Genomic DNA, 20,700 nt, shown 5'->3' with positions numbered 1-20,700 from the left:
TACAGTTCCTGAAGGTGCTGACTCTCACTGGGATACAGTTCCTGAAGGTGCTGACTCTCACTGGGATACAGTTCCTGAAGGTGCTGACTCTCACTGGGGTATAGTTCCTGAAGACACCTGTCACCCTCCTGTACCCGACTGGATTTCCAGTTCTTCGTGTGTGAGCCTCGACTGCAAGTGTCAGCAGGACATTTGACCATTTGTTGCATCACAACCTAACCCAATCCTGGCGTTACCCATCATGCCCACCCATGTTCCTGTAATGATCCTGAGCTGGAGCCTCACTAACCCGAGAAAGTGCTCTGGCTCAGGTCTGTTCAGCCTGGGAATTGAACCGTCGGCCGCTCAGGCTCAGTGCCACACTGTGCGGTGCGTTTACATACTGAGGTACTGGCGGACCTCTTCAATCTGGATTTTGCGATTAAGGATAATTCTGGACCGGGGATTCTGCAGGATGGACTGTTGAGTGGCTTCGGGTACTGTGCATTCTGTTCTGTAGTACGTTCGTTCTGCTTGAGGTCACTTGTAAGGAGTTAGGTAACAGAAGCCGAGCCTATCTGCCCCACACCCAATATCATTCCTTTCAAATTTCTCACACCGTAAACAATAGCAAGATAGTAGAATCAGCGCCCATGGGAATTTCATCCTATTTGCATTGGCAGAGCTAACATGAGGTGGAACGCCTATGGAAGCCTATTTAAAGAGGTAGAACCACAAATGAAAACACTGATCTCTCAAAGGAAAAGACAAGCCATGCAGCTCTCCAACGTCCTTCCCATCCTCATACTGCTGGGAGGTAAGTGATTAGCAGGCGGCCAGGAGATCGTGGGGAGGTTGGGGGCACAGCGAGCGAGTCAACCACCAAAACCATCTAAAATTTGGAACAAATTGCTGGTAAATTGTCAATCTCAGGGAAGGTGAAGGGAATGGGAGGCATGGGAGTGTTTGATGGGACAGTGTAGAGGGAACTTTACTCTGTATCTAACCCGTGCTGTACCTGCCCTGGGAGTGTTTGATGGGACAGTGTAGAGGGAGCTTTACTCTGTATCTAACCCCTGCTGTCCCTGCTCTGGGAGTGTTTGATGGGACAGTGTAGAGGGAGCTTTACTCTGTATCTAACCTGTGCTGTCCCTGCCCTGGGAGTGTTTGATGGGTCAGTGTAGAGGGAGCTTTACTCTGTATCTAACCCCTGCTGTCCCTGCCCTGGGAGTGTTTGATGGGACAGTGTAGAGGGAGCTTTACTCTGTATCTAACCCCTGCTGTCCCTGCCCTGGGAGTGTTTGATGGGACAGTGTAGAGGGAGCTTTACTCTGTATCTAACCCCTGCTGTCCCTGCCCTGGGAATTTGATGGGACAGTGTAGAGGGAGCTTTACTCTCTATCTAACCCGTACTGTACCCGCTTTGGGTGTGTTTGATGGGACAGTGTAGAGGGAGCTTTATTCTGTATCTAACCCGTGCTGTACCCACTTTGGTGGGATGGGTTAGTGGGACTGTCACTCTGTTTGTAACCCGTGCTTCACTTGATGTGTCAGTGTGTCCCAGTAATACATGGGGCAATGAATTTATCCAATAACCCCTAAGATCCCTTTATCCATTCTTCCTAAGGCGTGAGGCTGGGGCACGGCCGGTTGATGGTAATGGAAATAATTGTGGCTACATTTCAGGACTGGCCCTATGGTGAATGGTGGACAATCACCCTGAAGCTTCTACCTGTGTCTACCCTTCACTCACACACAACAGAGACTGTGCAGACACGGCTATTGTCTGCCTCCCCCACAGTCCCACCTCAGGCCCACATAGTGGAGGCTGTTAATATTGCAGAATGAGGTGGTACACCTGTCACATGACTGATTCTGAATCAGTGCTTCTCAGGGGAAGCTAGATAAACACATGAGGGAGAAAGGAATAGAAGGATGTGCTGATAGGGTGAGATGAAGAGGGGTGGGAGGAGGATCGTGTGGAGCATAAACACTGGCATGGACCTGTTGGGCCGAATGGCCTGTTTCTGTGCTGTACATTCTACGTACTTCCCACTGAATTCACGGATGTTCTTTTCGAGGTCTGTACGAGTTGTTTGTTTTTTAAAAATGAATCCACATGTTGTAAGATTGTCCGCTTGCTCACTCTGGGCAAGGAGCGAAACTTTTTTCACTGGTGGGGAAGTCCAGGACAAGGGGACACAACCTTAAAATCAGAGCCAGGTCATTCAGGAGAGACGTTAGGAAACACTTCTTCACGTAAAGGGTGGTAGATGTGTGGAACTCTCTCCCACAAAAAGCAGGAGATGCTAGCTCAATTAATGATTTTCAATCTGAGAGCGATGGATTTTTGCTCGCCAAGGGTATTAAGGGATATGGAGCCAAGGCGGGTGGATGGAGTTAAGATACAGATCAGCCATGATCTCATTGAATGGCGGAACTCGAGGGGCTGAATGGCCTCCTCCTGTTCCTATGTACAACGTTTTTTTTTTGTCTTTTTGCAGCAGTGGCGATCCCTGCTCAGGGAGTTGCGATTGAGGAAAGAAACGTATTTAACTTCATGGCTGTTGTTAACTGCGCCAACCCGCATTTCAGTAACATGCGTTACATTGACTACGGCTGCTTCTGTGGATTCGGAGGAAGCGGTAACCCAGTCGATGCAATTGACAGGTAAAGTGAAGCGGTGAGGTGTTAAAAAAAAAAACAAGACTGTCCGTTCAACGTGCAGCTGGGACTGGGACTGGAGTCCTGGGCGATGAGCTGCAATGGCATCAGGTGGAATCACTGCGGTCCATCTCCGAGGGGGAGTGCAAGTGTGGGCTGTGGATCCAGCAGAGATGTGGATGTGGGTGAGACATGGAGAAAAAATATATAGTTTGATAGAAAGAACTTGCATTTACATGGATCCTTTCAAGACATCCCAAAGCACTTTATAGCCAATGAAGTACTTTTGAAGTGTAGTTACTGTAGCAGCAAGTTTGTGCACAGCAAGCTCCCACAAACAGCAATGTGATAATGGCCAGATCATCTGTTTTAGTGATGTTGGTTGAGGGAGAAATATTAGCCAGACACCAGGTAGAACTCCCCTGCTGTTCTTTGAAATAGTGCCATGGAATCTTTTACTGAGGGCAGACAGGGCCTGAGTTTAATGTCTCCTCCTAAAGATGGCACCTCTGACAGTGCAGCACTCCCTCAGTACTGCACTAGATTTTGTGTTTAAGTCTCCAGAGTTGGACTTGAACCTATAACCTGCTGACTCAGAAGCAAGAGTGCCAACACTAAGCCAAGGTTGACACGTAGATAGATAAATAAATCTATATTCCCCAGCCATCGTGTTCAAAACAAAGCAGCTTCATTGGTCCTATATAGGGGCTATTAACATCAGCCGAAACAAACCCCTACTGCCAGAATGAACTAGGAAGGATATACTTGTCTTGGAGGCAGTGCAACGAAGGTTCACTAGATTGAATCCTATGATGAGAGGATTGTCCTATGAGAGATTGATTGGAATGCGCCGATATTCTCTGGAGTTTAGAAGAATGAGAGGTGACCTCATTGAAACGTATAAAATTCTTAGAGGGCTTGACAATGTAGATGCTGAGAGGCTGTTTCCCCTGGCTGGAGAGTCTAGAACTAGGGGGCATAGTCTCAAGATAAGTGGTCAGCCATTTAGGATTGAGATAGGAGGAATTTCTTCACTCAGAGGGTTGTGAATCTTTGGAATTGTCTCCCTCAGACGACTGTGGATGCTCAGTCGTTGAGTATATTCAAGGCTGAGATCGATAGATTTTTGGGCTCTAGGGGAATCAAGGGATATGGAGATCGGGCGGGAAAGTGGAGTTGACGTTGAAGATCAGCCATGATCCTATTGAATGACGGAGCAGGCTTCAGGGTCCGTATGGCCTACTCCTGCTCCTATTTCTTATGTCCTTATGGTTCAGTCCTGGATGTGATTAACAGCAGCAATAATAGCAGAATCCAACCTATGTAGTCACGGGTGAACTTGCTGGTGTGTCAGCAGGTGGGATGACCGAATTAATCCCTTCCCACACATTTCAATGACCTTGGAAGGCTCCACCCTTAGTCCATCTATTGAAATTCTTGGTCTCAGTGTCTCTGACCTCAAGTCGACATCCCACAGCTCCTCCATCTCCTAAAGCTGCTCCCAAGAAGCTCGATTTCTGTTTTTGTACCACTTGTCAGCAACTCTTAAGGCTTCACAAAGTCCATGTTGGCCCAAGATTTGAATCCCGCCCCATATTTGGAGGCTTTTCTAGCATCGGTGATGATGGCTGCTACAGATTCTCAGTGACCCTGCAGCATGATTGAATGTATTAGCCGTCCCTCATTCAAGAAAGTGTATTATATGTGTGTAATTTTACAGAGATAAGGGCCCTACAGTTCCAAAAGCTGCAGTCCATTAGGTTGTTTCCAGGTTTCCGCCTGTCTGTGCCCTTCAACATTAACCTAGTCGGAGTGTGCAGGGGGCCGGCAGGACAGAAATGGCACTTTGACACCTGCCCTTGCTCCATGCACCAGGAAACTGGAGCGGCCAAGAAGGGTTGGCCCAGGCCCTGGCCCCGGCCCATCCCCACAAACCTGCCAGCACCCCAGTCGGCTCCCGAGCAAGAGGACCAATGTAGGAAATAATTGTTTTTTTAAAAAAAAATAGCTTCTTTGGGGATCCGGGTCTCTTGTCTGGCCTGGACCCCTCACTGTGGAGCTCACATTTGCACTTGGCGAGGTAGGTTCGCCTCATCTCACTCAGTGCACTGGTTGTCACTGATGCCTTGGGTTCCAATCCAGGGCCAGGAGCAGAATCTCCCAGTTGAAGGATTCCTGCCCCAGCCCGCCAATTGTCTTGTAAGGGTCTGTCGAAAACAGACAAATACCGCGAAGGACCCGACCTAACCCCTGTTTTCTTGGGGGTTCCACTGGTCTCCCATTGAAGTTAGAACCCCTGTGGAATTTCAGGGCCTAGAAATATAAAAGGAACAAGCTAAAATAGGAAAATACATGTAAAACACCAAAAACTTCTCATGGTCATGTTTATTATGAGCAGGGTGCCATGTTTGAAGTGGGCAGGGCGCATGTTTGTCGTGGACAGGGCAACATGTCTGTCATGGGCAGGTTGCAATGTTTGTCATGGGCAGGATGCCATGTTTGAAGTGTTGTAAACAATTTTACAACACCAAGTTATAGTCCAGCAATTTTATTTTAAATTCACAAGCTTTCGGAGGCTACCTCCTTCCTCAGGTGAACGACCCAGTCCATCACCGGCATCTCCACATCATGTTTGAAGTGGGCAGGGCGCAATGCTTGTTATGGGCAGGATGCCATGTTTGAAGTGGGCAGGATGCCATGTTTGTCGTGGGCAGGGCGACATGTTTGTCGTGGGCAGGTTGCAATGCTTGTTATGGGCAGGATGCCATGTTTGAAGTGGGCAGGGCGCATGTTTGTCGTGGGCAGGTTGCAATGCTTGTTATGGGCAGGATGCCATGTTTGAAGTGGGCAGGGCGCATGTTTGTCGTGGGCAGGTTGCAATGCTTGTTATGGGCAGGATGCCATGTTTGCTTCAGAAAACATTTGGTCTGACGCTAGGGATGCCAATTCTGGTTGGACATATTCCTGGAGTTTTCATCACATGACCTCCTGCCTCCAACTGCCCCGGCCCCACACCCCCCCCACCGCCATTGGTCGGCTGACATCTCCATCCTTGCTGTGCACCGCCTTCCCACGGCCAATTGGAAAGCGAACAGCTTCTTCGTTACCCGATTGGATGATTCTTTATTGTCAGTCAATTTTATCCCCTCTCCAATACTTCTATAAACTAATAAACAAAAGCGTTCGAATAAAATGGGTAAAAACACACCATTTTTTTTTAAATGCCCCTATGATTTTGCTCCTGGGTTGATTGCAGCAAATGCCCACGAGATTAAACCTTTCATTCCTGGACACTCCCCGAAAATTCTCGAGAGTTGGCAAACCCTATCTGGAGCCCTGCTGGAACGATTAGACACTGACAAAGTTTTAGTCTCTTCAGGAAGACTTTCTTCTGTGAAATAATATTACCTTTTTGTCCCCCCACACCACCAGGTGCTGCTATTTGCACGATCAGTGTTACGGTGAAGCCGAAAAAATGGGCTGCTATATTTGGATCACAACGTATTTTTCTCGGTGCAATGATGAAGTCCCCACTTGCTGTGAGTAAAGCACCAAACAAAACATATTTTGATCTTAGAATGTCCACCAACTCCCTGTTCCCTCCCTTCCTGCAACAGGTCAGTGGGTACAAGCACCACCTGTGAAAACCAGTACGTCCTCATTCTTTGCAGAGTGCACTGAACACAGCCAGTGAAGCAGGTGGAGGCTAGAAGTGGCCTCAGTGGGGAAAATCAGTCACCCCTGCTGGAAAGTGGGTGCGTGGGCACTGGGTGAGGCCATAATAGCACGCGGCTATGATGCTTCAAACAGTCGAATATTCTCCCTACTCATTATCTAGGCTCACACACAAAGAACGGGCATTTGGGCAATGCCGTTGGAAAGGTATCCCGGCGTGAGTCAGTGCCTCGAGGGGAGGAGGGGAGGAGGGGAACACTCACTGTGACAACAAGTTTTTAGATAGCTCGGGGAGGCATGTAGTGCGGCCCTGGTTGGTTGATTTCACCAGCACGCGAGAAATATCCGGCAGAAATCACCACGTTAGGGACACCCCGTAACATTAGGGAAACCCCCCCCCCCCAAAACATTAGGGAACCCCCCCCAAAACATTAGGGAACCCCCCCCAAAACATTAGGGAACCCCCCCAAAACATTAGGGAAACCCCCCCACAACATTAGGGACCCCCCCAAAATATTAGGGACCCCCCAAAACATTAGGGAAACCCCCCCAACAACATTAGGGACACCCCCCCCAACAACATTAGGGACACCCCCCCCAACAACATTAGGGACACCCCCCCCAACAACATTAGGGACACCCCCCCACCACAACATCAGGGACACCCCCCCACCACAACATCAGGGACCTCCCCCAACAACATTAGGGACACCCCCCCAACAACATTAGGGACACCCCCCCAACAACATTAGGGACACCCCCCCAACAACATTAGGGACACCCCCCCCAACAACATTAGGGACCCCCCCCAACAACATTAGGGACACCCCCCCCAACAACATTAGGGACACCCCCCCAACAACATTAGGGACCCCCCCAACAACATTAGGGACACCCCCCAACAACATTAGGGAAACCCCCCCAACAACATTAGGGACACCCCCCCACCACAACATCAGGGACACCCCCCCACCACAACATCAGGGACCTCCCCCAACAACATTAGGGACACCCCCCCAACAACATTAGGGACACCCCCCCAACAACATTAGGGACACCCCCCCAACAACATTAGGGACACCCCCCCCAACAACATTAGGGACCCCCCCCAACAACATTAGGGACACCCCCCCCAACAACATTAGGGACACCCCCCCAACAACATTAGGGACCCCCCCAACAACATTAGGGACACCCCCCCAACAACATTAGGGACACTCCCCCCCCAACAACATTAGGGACACCCCCCCCAACAACATTAGTGAACCCCCCCCCCAACAACATTAGTGAACCCCCCCCCCCAACAACATTAGGGAAACACCCCCCCAACAACATTAGGGACCCCCCCCAACAACATTAGGGACACCCCCCCCCCAACAACATTAGGGACACCCCCCCACAACATTAGGGACACCCCCCCCAACAACATTAGGGACACCCCCCCCAACAACATTAGGGACCCCCCCCACAACATTAGGGACACCCCCCCCAACAACATTAGGGAAACACCCCCCCAACAACATTAGGGACACCCCCCCCAACAACATTAGGGACACCCCCCCCAACAACATTAGGGACCCCCCCCACAACATTAGGGACACCCCCCCCAACAACATTAGGGAAACACCCCCCCAACAACATTAGGGACACCCCCCCCAACAACATTAGGGACACCCCCCCCCAACAACATTAGGGACACCCCCCCCAACAACATTAGGGAAACCCCCCCAACAACAACATTAGGGACACCCCCCCACAACATTAGGGACACCCCCCCCAACAACATTAGGGACACCCCCCCCAACAACATTAGGGACACCCCCCCCCCAACAACATTAGGGACACCCCCCCCCAACAACATGGAATCATTAATCGTTACGGCATAGAAGGAGGCCATTCAGCCCATTGTGTCCGTGCCGGCTGAAAAAGAGCCATCCAGCCTAATCCCACTTGCCAGCTCTTGGTCCGTAGCCCTGTGGGTTACGGCACTTCAAGTGCACATCCAGGTACTTTTTAAATGCGATGAGGGTTTCTGCCTCTACCACCCTTTCAGGCAGTGAGTTCCGGACCCCCACCACCCTCTGGGTGATAAAAAGTTCTCCTCAGCTCCCCTCTAATCCTTCTGCCAATTACTTTAAATCAATGCCCCCTGGTCACTGACCCCTCTGCTAAGGGAAATAGGTCCTCCCTATCCACTCTATCTAGTCCCGTCATAATTTTCTATACCTCAATTAAATCTCCCCTCAGCCTCCTTTGTTCCAAAGAAAACATCCCCAGCCTATCCAATCTTTTCTCATAGCTAAAATTCTCCAGCCCTGGCAACATCCTCGTAAATCTCCTCTGTACCCTCTCGAGTGCAATCATATCTTTCCTGCAATGTGGTGACCAGAACTGTACGCAATACTCAAGCTGTGGCCTAACCAATGTTTTACACATTTCTAGCATAACTTCTCTGCTCTTATATTCTATGCCTCGGCTAATAAAGGAAAGTATCCCATATGCCTTCTTAACCACCTTATCTACCTGTCCTGCTACCTTCAGGGATCTGTGGACATGCACTCCAAGGTCCCTCTGTTCCTCTACACCTCTCAGTATCCTCCCATTTATTGTGTATTCCCTCACCTTGTTTGCCCTCCCCAAATGCATTACCTCACACCTCTGCGGATTGAATTTCATTTGACACTTTTCTGCCCACCTGACCATTGATATCTTCCTGCAGTCTACAGCTTTCCTCCTCACTATCAACCACACGGCCAATTTTTGTATCATCTGCAAACTTCGTGATCAAGCCCCCCTACATTCAAGTCCAAATCATTAATATATACCACAAAAAGCAAGGGACCTAGTACTGAGCCTTGCAGAACCCCATTGGAAACAGCCTTCCAGTCGCAAAAACATCTGTCAACCTTTGCTTCCTGCCACTGAGCTAATTTTGGATCCAACCAGCCACCTTCCCTTGGATCCCATGGGCTTTTACTTTTTTGACCAGTCTGCCATGTGGGACCTTGTCAAAAGCCTTGCTAAAATCCATGTAGACTACATCAAACGCATTAACCTCATAGACCCTCCTTGTTACCTCCTTAAAAAAAATTAGGGACCCCCACGTCTTTAAGGACCACCCACAACATTAGTGTGTAGATTACGGCATATATATTAGTGTGTACACCACAGTGTATATATTAGTGCATACGTTACAGTTGTGTATATTAGTGTGTATATTGGTTTGTACACTCCTCTTTTACAGACAATGGAGGGCTGCCATGGAAAACCTGCAGCGACAAGATGTGCGAATGTGATATCGCAATTGCCAAGTGCTTCAGAAAGCATAGCAATGTGTTCAACCAAACGTTTGAGGACTATGACCAAGATCTGTGTCACAGCACCCCAAGCTCCACCCCAAGAATGGGGTAGAGGTGATGTGAATGAGGATCATTCTGCCGAGCGTATCTCCAAATGGAATGCTCTGGGTGTGGTGGACGGGACCTTCCTTTCGCAGGCTCACTGATTTCTTGATCGCTGAGCGTGGTTCGTGACTGAGTTTTGTTGGTGTTATACCTTTGGTTCATTTAAAATGTAACGCATAATTCTAGTGAAATAAAGTACAATGAAGCATCCTCCGCAACTCTCACTGATTGGAGCAGAGACACCCCACATCACACAATCAGCATCATCTCCAGGGTTTAGGAAACAGATTTATAAATGTCACCAAATCTTCAGTCCTAAACACATTGTTGACCAGAGCTGACACCTGTGAAGTATCAAACCAAGCGTGGCTCAGAACGGGGAGGGTGGGTGGGTGGGGTCAGTGGATGGTTGCGGAGAGAGCTGGTGGGGTCAGGCTGGAGAAGAAGGTGGGATTACAGTAGGCCAAGGGAGGGGGTGAGGGGCAGGGGTGAGATTGAGGAGGGGAGGGGCAGGATTGGGGAGGGGTAGGGGCAGGGATGGAATTGGAGTGGCGGAGGAGGAGGGATAGGATTGGGGAGGGATAGAATTGGGGAGGATGAAGGGCAGGGATGGGATTGGGGAGCGGGAGGGGAGGGGGATGGGATTGGGGAGCGGGAGGGGGAGGGGGATGGGATTGGGGACCAGGAGGGGGAGGGGCAGTGGTGGGATTGGGGAGTGGGTGGGGAGGGGGATGGGATTGGGGATGACTGAGGTTATGTTTTGGTGATGGTGATGATGATGATGATTGAAAATCTTAATAACTTCGAGATTGTGAGATGTAGAATAAGCAGAAACAAAGTGACGTTTTATATATATTTATATATATATATATATTTAAAAAACAAGACTTTGGTGGGCCAGTCCTGTTTGGAATATAAGGTGGGAATATACTGGTCAAGATCATCGCGGTCAACCTGGCCAGGACCAGGGAACATTCTAGAAGTTTCCAGCCAGACAGCTGCTCAAAAATCAAACTGTCCATTGAAAGCGAACAGGCCGCACTCCACTTTAAACACACCTCACTGCCATGCTCTTACAGTGGGTTCCCAGTGATGTCACTGTCTCCCCAGGATGGAGAGATAAAAATGGCAAATGACTCTTCATTAAGAACTGAAGAATTCTTTCAGGTAATGAGATGCGAATCTCTTTCCAGTCAGACATTCTTTTTGTGATTTTCTCTTTGTCCAATTTTCATTAAGGTTTTCTCTTATGTCTGGTCTAAATGGCCATTCTTTCTCTACCTGATCGTGTCCTCAGGTATTGCTTCACAGGAGCTCTGGCTCATTATCCATTGCCCGGCCCATCAACTGTAGCCCCCCCCCATCACCGTCCCAACCAAGATCAGCTAACTCAAAGCGACCAGGAATCCAACTTGTCACTTTTGCCCCATACAGGGGTCAGTGAGTGACCCTGCCCCACACAGGGGTCAGCGTGTGACCCTGCCCCACACAGGGGTCAGCGTGTGACCCTGCCCCACAGAGGGGTCAGCGTGTGACCCTGCCCCACAGAGGGGTCAGCGTGTGACCCTGCCCCACACGGGGGTCAGCGTGTGACCCTGCCCCACACGGGGGTCAGCGAGTGACCCTGCCCCACACGGGGGTCAGCGAGTGACCCTGCCCCACACGGGGGTCAGCGAGTGACCCTGCCCCACACGGGGGTCAGCGAGTGACCTTGCCCCACACAGGGGTCAGCGAGTGAACTTGCCCCACACAGGGGTCAGTGAGTGACCCTGCCCCACACAGGGGTTGCGGCTTAGATATGGCGTGGAATAATTTTAGCAAATTCATAGACTGAGAGCAGCTCCTGCTGTTATGAAGATGCAGTCGCCTCAATAGCAAGAGAACCTTGAGAAAGGGATGAGAAGGAAAAAGATGCAAATGAACTTGGAACTGACGACGAGCACGAGATAGTAAATATTCTGAACGATTACTTCCTCAGACTATCCACAAAGGAAAACATGAACAACAGGACCGGCCCAGAAAAACGTCCCAAAATAAAATTCAGGACTTCAATATCAATGAGATGGAAATCCTGGACAAGCTGAAAGAGTTTAAAATAAATAAATCCTAGGGTTAGATGGTATTTATCCCAGACCATTCAGAGTCTCACACTGCTTGTGTGTGTAAGACTCACCGTGTGTGTACGGTTCACATTGCTCGTGTACGGGTCACGACTGTGTGTGTGTGTGTGTGTGTGTGTGTGTCTCTCTTTATATGTAAAATATATACATCGAGCCAGTTTCAATGTATCATAATTCTGAAAGATCATGTCTCAGAAAATATGAGGTGTGTCCATAGTGAGAATATTCATAAAGGAAGAAAACTGACACAGAAAACTACTGACCCATCAGTCTTAGGTCAATTTCATGTAAGATAATGAAATTGATTATCAGGACAAACTTGAGAATGATATGTACAACAAAATGCTTTTTGTGGTAAATATTAATGATTTAGACTTAAATGTAGGAGGCATGATTAAGAAGTTTGCAGATGATACAAACATGGGCTGTGTGGTTGATAGTGAGGAGGAAAGCTGTAGACTGCAGGAAGACATCAATGGACTGGTCAGTTGGGCAGAAACGTGGCAAATTGAATTCAATCCGGAGAAGTGTGAGGTAATGCATTTGGGGAGGGCAAACAAGGCAAAGGAATACACAATAAATGGGAGGATGCTGAGAGGTGCAGAGGAACTGAGGGACCTTGGAGTGCATGTCCACAGATCCCTGAAGGTAGCAGGACAGGTAGATAAAGTGGTTAAGAAGGCATATGGAATATTTTCCTTTATTAGCAGAGGCACAGAATATAAGAGCAGGGAAGTTATGCTAGAACTGTATAAAACACTTAAGTACTGTTTGAGTACTGTGTACAGTTTTGGTCACCACATTACAGGAAAGATGTGATTGCACTAGAGAGGATGCAGAGGAGATTTAGAAGGATGTTGCCAGGACTGGTGAATTTTAGCTATGAGGAAAGATTGGATAGGCTGGGGTTGTTTTCTTTGGAACAGAGGAGGCTGAGGGGAGATTTAATTGAGGTGTATAAAATTATGAGAGGCCTAGATAGAGTGGATAGGAAGGACCTATTTCCCCTAGCAGAGAAGTCAATAACCAGGGGGGAAAATTTTTTAAGTAATTGGTAGAAGGATCAGAGGGGAGCTGAGGAGACATTTTTTCACCCGGAGGGGTCTGGAACTCACAGCCTTAAAGGGGTGTAGAGGCAGAAACCCTCATCACATTTAAAAAGTACTCGGACTTGAAGTGCCGTAACCTACAAGACTACGGACCAAGTGCTGGAAAGTGGGATTAGGCAATGATAGCTGTTTATCGGCCGGCAAAACATGATGGGCCGAATGGCCTCCTTCTGTGCTGTAAGTTTCTATGATTCCATGAATAACCTAGTAATAAAAACAGAAAATGCTGGAAATACTCAGCAGGTCAGGCAGCATCTGTGGAGAGAGAAACAGAGTTAATGTTTCAGGTCGATGACCCCTCATCAGAACTGGTAGAAGTTAGAGATTTGACAGATAATAAGCAAGTACAGTGCTGGGGGAAAAAAGGGGGGGGTGAAGAAAAGAACAAATGGGAAGGTCTGTGATAGGGTGGAGGGCAGGAGTAATAAAATGACCAAAGGGACGATGGTGCAAGGCAAAAGGGGGTCGTAATGGGACAAGAATCAAAAGATGGGGCTAGAGGAGCTGTAAATGGCAACAGCAGAACCATTACCAGCACCTGCTGTCTGAGAAAATGGAAATGGTGGTTATGATCAGAAGTTACTGAAATCAATGTTGAGTCCGGAAGATTGTAAAGTGCCTAATCGAAAGATGAGGTGCTGTTCCTCGAGCTTCAGTGGAACAGTGTAGGAGGCCGAGGACTGAGAGGGATGGAGAATTCAAGTGGCAAGCAACCAGAAGCTCAGGGTCACGGTTGCGGACTGAAGGGAGGTTTTCAGCAAAGCGATCGCCAATCTGCGTTTGGTCTCCCCAACGTAGAGGAGACCGCAGCGAATACAGTACAATAAATTGAAAGAAGTACAAGTAAATCCCTGTCTCACCTAGAAGGAGTGTTTGGGGCCCTGGATGGTGGGAAGGAAGGAGTTCAAAGGGCAGGTGTCGCATCTTCCGCGTTTGCATGGGAAGGTGCCAGGGGAAGGGTTGATGGGGGTGATGGAAGAGTGGACCAGGGTGTCGCAGAGTAACCGAGTAAACAGCATTCAACATGACTTTGGACAGGAAAGATCTTGCCTGACCAACCTCCTTGATTTCTTTGAGGAGGTGACAACTTAAGTCAACTATGATAAACCCTATGATGTGTTTGTACTTAGACTTCCAAAAGGCGTTTGATAAAAATTGCACACAAATGATTCCTAATTAAGCTCAAATCTGTGGGGATTCAGGACAAAAGGTGGGTTATAGATAAGAAACTGGCTGAAGAGTAGAAAATAACAGGTTCGAGCTAGAGGGATAATGTCAGGGTTTGGGATGAGTCCTGAGTGGGATGCCCCACAACTTGGGATTCGGACCACTATTGTTTCTAGTCTACGTCAATGACTTGGATTTTGGGTGGATGAATTAAGATGAGCCAAATGGCCATAAGACCATAAGAGATAGGAGCAGGAGTAGGCCATTCGGCCCCTCGAGCCTGCTCCGCCATTCAACGAGACCATGACTGATCTGATTTTTACCTCAACTCCACTTTCCCGCTCTTTCCCCATATCTTTTGACTCCCTTGCTGATCAAAAATTTGTCTAACTCAGCCTTGAATATATTCAATGACTCAGCCTCCACAGCTTTTTGGGGTAAAGAATTCCAAAGATTCACGACCCTCTGGGAGAAGAAATTCCTCCTCATTTCCGTCTTAAATGGGCGACCTCTTATTCTGAGACTATGCCCCCTAGTTTTAGATTCCCCCATGAGGGGTAACATCCTCTCAGCATCGACCCTATCGAGTCCCCTCAGAATCTTGTGTGTTTCAATAAGATCTCCTCTCATTCTTCTAAACTCTAATGAGTATAGACCCAACCTGTTCAATCTTTCCTCATAAGACAATCCTTCCATATCCAGAATCAACCTAGTGAACCTTCTTTGAACTGCCTCCAATGCAAGTGTGTCCTTCCTTAAATAAGGGCACCAGAACTGTACGCAGTTATGCAGGTGTGGTCTCACCAGCACCCTGTACAGTTGAAGCATGACTTCCCTGCTTTTATACTCCATCCCCCTAGAAATAAAGGCCAATATTCCGTTTGCCTTCCGGATTATCTGCTGCACCTGTATGTTGACTTTTTGTGTTTCGTGTATGAGGACACCCAGATCCCTCTGTGCCGCAGCATTTTGTAGTATTTCTCCATTCAAATAATATTTTGCTTTTTTATTTTTCCTTCCAAAGTGGATGACTTCACATTTTCCCACATTATGTTCCATCTGCCAATTTTTTGCCCATTCGCTTAACCTGTCAATATCCCTTTGCAGACACTTTGTGTCCTCATCGCAACTTGCTTTTCCACCTATCTTTGTATCATCAGCAAATTTAGCCACAAGATACTCTGTTCCTTCATCCAAGTCATTGATATATATTGTAAATAGTTGAGGCCCCAGCACTGATCCCTGCGGCACCCCACTAGTTACAGATTGCCATTTTGAAAATGACCCTTTTATCCCGACTCTTTATTTTCTGTTAGTTAGCCAATCCTCTATCCATGCCAGTATATTACCCCAACACCATGAGCTCTTATCTTGTGCAGTAATCTTTTGTGTGGCACCTTATCGAACGCCTTTTGGAAATCCAAATATACTGCATCCATTGGTTCCCCTTTATCCACCCTGCCCGTTACTTCCTCAAAGAACTCTAATAAATTTGTCAGACACGATTTCCCCTTCATAAAACCATGTTGACTCTCCTTGATTGTATTATAAGTCTCCAAATGTCCTGCTACTACTTCCTTAATAATGGATTCTAGCATTTTCCCAATGACAGATGTTAGGCTAACTGGTCTATAGTTACCTGCTTTATGTCTCACTTCTTTCTTGAATATGGGTGTTACGTTTGTGGTTTTCCAATCCGCTGGGACCTTTCCAGAATCTAATGAATTCTGGAAGATTACAACCAATGCATCCACTATCTCTGTAGCCACTTCCTTTAAGACCCTCGGATGCAAGCCATCAGGTCCAGGGGACTTGTCAGCCTTTAGACCCATTAGTTTACCTAGTACTTTTTCTCTAGTGATAGTGATTGTTTTTAGTTCCTCCCTCCCCTTTGCCCCTTGATTTTCTACTATTATTGGTATATTATTAGTGTCTTCTACTGTGAAGACAGATACAAAATATCTGTTCAATTCCTCTGCCATTTCCTTGTTTTCCAATATTATTTCCCCAGTCTCATGCTCTAAGGGACCAATGTTTACTTTAGCTACTGTCTTCCTTTTTATATACTTGTAGAAGCTTTTACTGTCAGTTTTTATATTTCTTGCTAGTTTATTCTCATAATTTATTCTTTTAGTCATCCTTTGCTGGTTTTTAAATTTTTCCCAATCTTCGGGCTTACCAGTAATCTTTGCCATGTTGTATGCTTTTTCTTTTAACCTGATACCATCCTTTACTTCCTTAGTTAGCCATGGTTGGTTCACCCTTTTTGTGGAGTCTTTCCTCCTCACAGGGATATATTTTTGTTGCGAGTCACAAAATATCTTTTTTAATTTTTGCCACTGCTTATCCACCATCATACCATCTAATCTGTTTACCCAGTCCACTTTAGCCAATTCCACCCTCATTCTTTTATAATTGCCCTTATTTAAGTTTAACACAGTAGTTTCAGACCCAAGATCCCCGCTGTCAAACTGGATGTGAAATTCTATCATGTTATGATCACTGCTTCCCAAGGGATCTTTTGCTTTGAGATCATTAATTAATTCTGTTTCGTTACCCATTACCAGATCCAAAATGTCCTGTTCCCTGGTTGGTTCCCTGACATATTGGTCTAAGAAACAGTCCCTCATACACTCTATGAACTCCTCCTCTGGGCTATTTTTGCCAATTTGATTTGTCCAATCTATGTGAAAGTTAAAATTGCCCATGATTATTGCACTAGCTTTTTTACAAGCCCCCCTTATTTCCTGATTAATATTTTGCCCTACAGTGTAGCTACTGTTAGGGGGCCTATATACTACTCCCACCAGTGATTTCTTTCCCTTGCTATTTCTTACCTCCACCCAAATTGATTCGACATCTGGATCTCCTGAGCCAAGATCATTTCTTACTATTATACCTCATCCATAAGTATCTTGTGAAACAGGACTGTCCAGAAAGCAGGACTGTCCAGGAGGTACTGGCCTGGGCCAGTGTCGGAACCAGACTGTCCAGGTTACAGCAGCCAAGCGGCACACTTAGTCTCAAGCAGTTTTACAGCTAATCTTGTGACCCATTAGCTGGGCCAACAGTGGTGCTAATAAAGTTAATAAAACAAGTAAATAAGTAAATAAAATAAGTAAATAAAACACTTCAGCAGTCAAGGACATTCAGCCTACGATCTTCGGGTAAGCGTTCTCCAAGGCGGCCTTCAAGACACACGACAACGCAAAATCGTCGAGCAGAAATTGATAGCCAAGTTCCGCACCCATGAGGACGGCCTCAACCGGGATCTTGGGTTCATGTCACGCTACATGTAACCCCACCAGCGAAAAAAAGGAAATGGCCTGTTCCCCGACATATTGGTCTAAGAAACAGTCCCTAATACACTCTATGAACTCCTCCTCTGGGCTATTTTTGCCAATTTGATTTGTCCAATCTATGTGAAAGTTAAAATCGCCCATGATTATTGCACTCGCTTTTTTTTACAAGCCCCCCTTATTTCCTGATTAATATTTTGCCCTACAGTGTAGCTACTGTTAAGGGGCCTATATAATACTCCCACCAGTGATTTCTTTCCCTTGCTATTTCTTACCTCCACCCAAATTGATTCGACATCTGGATCTCCAGAGAACTGGTCATTCTCTCTCTCTCTCTCCCTCTGTCTTTGTGATCTGACCGCTTGTGTATTCAGTATTCTTGGATGTAATGTTTCCCTGACTAACCTGTCTGAACACCATCCACTCCTTTGATTGCTGTGATTATCTCTCTGCCGAGGTGTGATAACGGGCGGTTGGAAAGATTATCTGTAATCACCGGGCATTGTTCTCTGAGTATATATGCTGTGCCTTTATGGAACCCTGCACTCACCTGAGGAAGGAGCAAAGCTCCGAAAGCTTGTGATTTCAAATAAAGCTGTTGGACTATAACCTGGTGTTGTAAGACTCCTTATATTGGACTATAACCTGGTGTTGTAAGACTCCTTATATTGGACTATAACCTGGTGTTGTAAGACTCCTTATATTGGACTATAACCTGGTGTTGTAAGACTCCTTATATTGGACTATAACCTGGTGTTGTAAGACTCCTTATATTGGACTATAACCTGGTGTTGTAAGACTCCTTATATTGGACTATAACCTGGTGTTGTAAGACTCCTTATATTGGACTATAACCTGGTGTTGTAAGACTCCTAATAAAGTTGGTTGAGTTGTAGGTGCCGCGGAGGATGTCGGGAGTTGTAGTTTTCGCGCCGGATGCGCTGCCCTTGGCACATGCGCAGTGTGAGTCAGCGCTGGCCCTTGGCACATGCGCAGTGTGAGTCAGCGCTGCCCTTGGCACATGCGCAGTGTGAGTCAGCGCTGCACTTGGCACATGCGCAGTGTGAGTCAGCGCTGCCCTTGGCACATGCGCAGTGTGAGGCTGCGCGTGCGGCTGTGACGGGTGAGCGGCGGCCGAGCTTGAACGAGAGAGCGGGGCGGCCCCGGGAGTTAGGCCCAGCGATGGCAGCGAGTGCGTCGGCCGCGGATACCGGCTCCTCCCGCCGCTGCCTCGCCACCCAGTACTTCAATGAGGAGGAGAATAACGCGATCGAGAGCCTGACAACCAGCGAGCGGGTGAGGGAAGGGGGCGGAGGGGGCATGGGGAGCCGGTGAAAGGGGGTAGAGGGGGAGGGAGGTAGAGGAGGGCATAGGGAAGGGGGTAGAGGGGGCCGGGGGAGGGGGTAGAGGGGGCCGGGGGAGGGGGTAGAGGGGGCCGGGGGAGGGGGTAGAGGGGGCCGGGGGAGGGGGTAGAGGGGGCCGGGGAGGGGGTAGAGGGGGAGGGGGTAGAGGGGGCCGGGGAGGGGGTAGAGGGGGAGGGGGTAGAGGGGGAGGGGGTAGAGGGGGCCGGGGAGGGGGGGGGAAGGGGAGGGGGGAAGGGGAGGGGGGTAGAGGGAGCCGGGGAGGGTAGAGGGGGAAGGGGAGGGGGATGGAGGGGGGAAAGGAGGTAGAAGGGGCCGGGGAGGGAATGGGGTGGAGGGGGAGAAAGGGGTAGAGGAGGCTGGGGTAGAGGGGAAGGGGGTAGAGGTGGACAGGGGAACATAGGAACCAGAGTCGCTGGCAGCCCCTCAAACCTGTTGCGTCATTTAATTAGATCATAACCGATCTGTATCTGAACTCCATTTACCCGCCTTTACCTTATGAAAAATCTGTCGATCTCAATCTTGAAATTTTCAATGGACCTCTAGCATCCACAGCTTTTTGGGGGAGAGAGTTCCAGATTTCCATTACCGTTGTGTGAAGTAGTACTTCCTGACATCACTCCTGAACAGCCGAGCTCTAATTTTAAGGTTATGCCCCCTTGTCCTGGACACTCCCAACAGAGGAAATAGTTTCCCTCTATCATAAGCACATAAGAAATAGGAGCAGGAGTAGGTCATATGGCCCCTCGAGCCTGCTCCGCCATTCAATAAGATCATGGCTGATCTTCAACCTCAACTCCACTTTCTCACCCTATCCCATGTCCCTTGATTCCCCTAGAGTCCAAAAATCTATCTATCTCCGCCTTGAATGTACTCAACGACTCAGGATTCACAGCCCTCTGGAGTAGAGAATTCCAAAGATTCACAACCCTCTGAGTGAAGAAATTACTTCTCATCTCAGTCCTAAATGGCCGACCTCTTATCCTGAGACTGTGCCCCCTCGTTCTAGACTCTCTAGCCAGGGGAAACAATCTCTCTGCATCTATCCTGTCAAGCTCCCTCAGAATCTTATGTTTCAATGAGGTCACCTCTCATTCTTCTAAGCTCCAGAGAGTACAGGCCCATTCTACTTAATCTCTCTTCATAGGAGAACCCTCCAAGTTGCACTGCCTCCAAGGCAAGTATATCCTTCCTCAGATAAGGAGACCAAAACTGTACACAGTACTCCAGGTGAGGTCTCACCAAAGCTCTGTACAATTGTAGTAAGACTTCCTTACTCTTGTACTCTAACCCCCTTGCAATAAAGGCCAACATGCTATTTGCCTTCCTAATTGCTTGCTGTACATGCATGCTAACTTTCTGTGTTTCTTGTATGAGGACACTCAAATCTCTCTGAACACCAACATTTAATAGTTTCTCATCATTTCAAAAATATTCTGTTTTTCTGATCTTCCTACCAAAGTGAATATCCCCACATTATACTCCATCTGCCACCTTCTTGCCCACTCACATAACCTGTCTATATCCCTTTGCAGACTCGTTGTGCCTTCCTCACAGCTTACTTCCCCACCTAGCTTTGTATCGTCAGCAAACTTGGATTCATCTAAGTCGTTAATATAGATTGTAAATAGCTGAGGCCCAAACACTGATCCTTGTGGCACCCCACCAGTTACAGCCTGGCAACCTGAAAATGACCCATTTATTCCTACTCTGTTTTCTGTCCGATAACCAATCCTCTATCCATGCTAATATATTACCCCCAACCCCATGAGCCTTTATCTTGTGTAACAACCTTTTATGTGGCACCTTATTGGATGCCTTTTGAAAATCCAAATATACGACATCCACTGGTTCCCCATTATCTACCGTGCTAGTTGCATCCTCTTCTATCTACCCTATCAAATACTTCAATCATTTTAAAC

At 47.8% G+C, this 20,700-nt stretch overlaps 2 protein-coding genes across 2 annotated transcripts in view; both read left to right on the top strand.

Annotated features, from left to right (window-relative positions):
• The first annotated feature begins 648 nt into the window (after positions 1 to 648).
• On the top strand, positions 649 to 9,932 carry LOC137305837 (basic phospholipase A2-like). The gene is made up of 4 exons (XM_067974763.1): positions 649 to 796; positions 2,484 to 2,649; positions 6,076 to 6,182; positions 9,563 to 9,932. The coding sequence occupies exons 1-4, from the start codon at positions 670 to 672 to the stop codon at positions 9,727 to 9,729; spliced, it is 567 nt and encodes a 188-aa protein (XP_067830864.1). The 5' UTR covers positions 649 to 669; the 3' UTR covers positions 9,730 to 9,932.
• An 8,572-nt stretch (positions 9,933 to 18,504) lies between these two features.
• Positions 18,505 to 20,700, top strand: part of sympk (symplekin) — a 43,333-nt gene continuing 41,137 nt past the window's right edge. Inside the window, exon 1 of the mRNA XM_067975022.1 lies at positions 18,505 to 18,713. Coding sequence (XP_067831123.1) covers positions 18,600 to 18,713 — 114 coding nt within the window. The 5' untranslated portion in view covers positions 18,505 to 18,599. The remainder of the gene's footprint in view (positions 18,714 to 20,700) is intronic.

This window comes from Heptranchias perlo, chromosome 41, assembly GCF_035084215.1.
Source record: "Heptranchias perlo isolate sHepPer1 chromosome 41, sHepPer1.hap1, whole genome shotgun sequence".
NCBI lineage: Eukaryota > Metazoa > Chordata > Chondrichthyes > Hexanchiformes > Hexanchidae > Heptranchias > Heptranchias perlo.
The sequence above is the reverse complement of the archived record's forward strand: the minus strand, read 5'-3'. Positions and strand labels throughout refer to the sequence as shown.

Coding starts and splice junctions, on each gene's coding strand:
- LOC137305837 (XM_067974763.1), top strand. CDS start 670: ATGAGGTGGAACGCCTATGGAAGCCTATTTAAAGAGGTAGAACCACAA. Junction 797..2,483: donor CATCCTCATACTGCTGGGAG/GTAAGTGATTAG, acceptor GTCTTTTTGCAG/CAGTGGCGATCCCTGCTCAG. Junction 2,650..6,075: donor CCAGTCGATGCAATTGACAG/GTAAAGTGAAGC, acceptor CCACACCACCAG/GTGCTGCTATTTGCACGATC.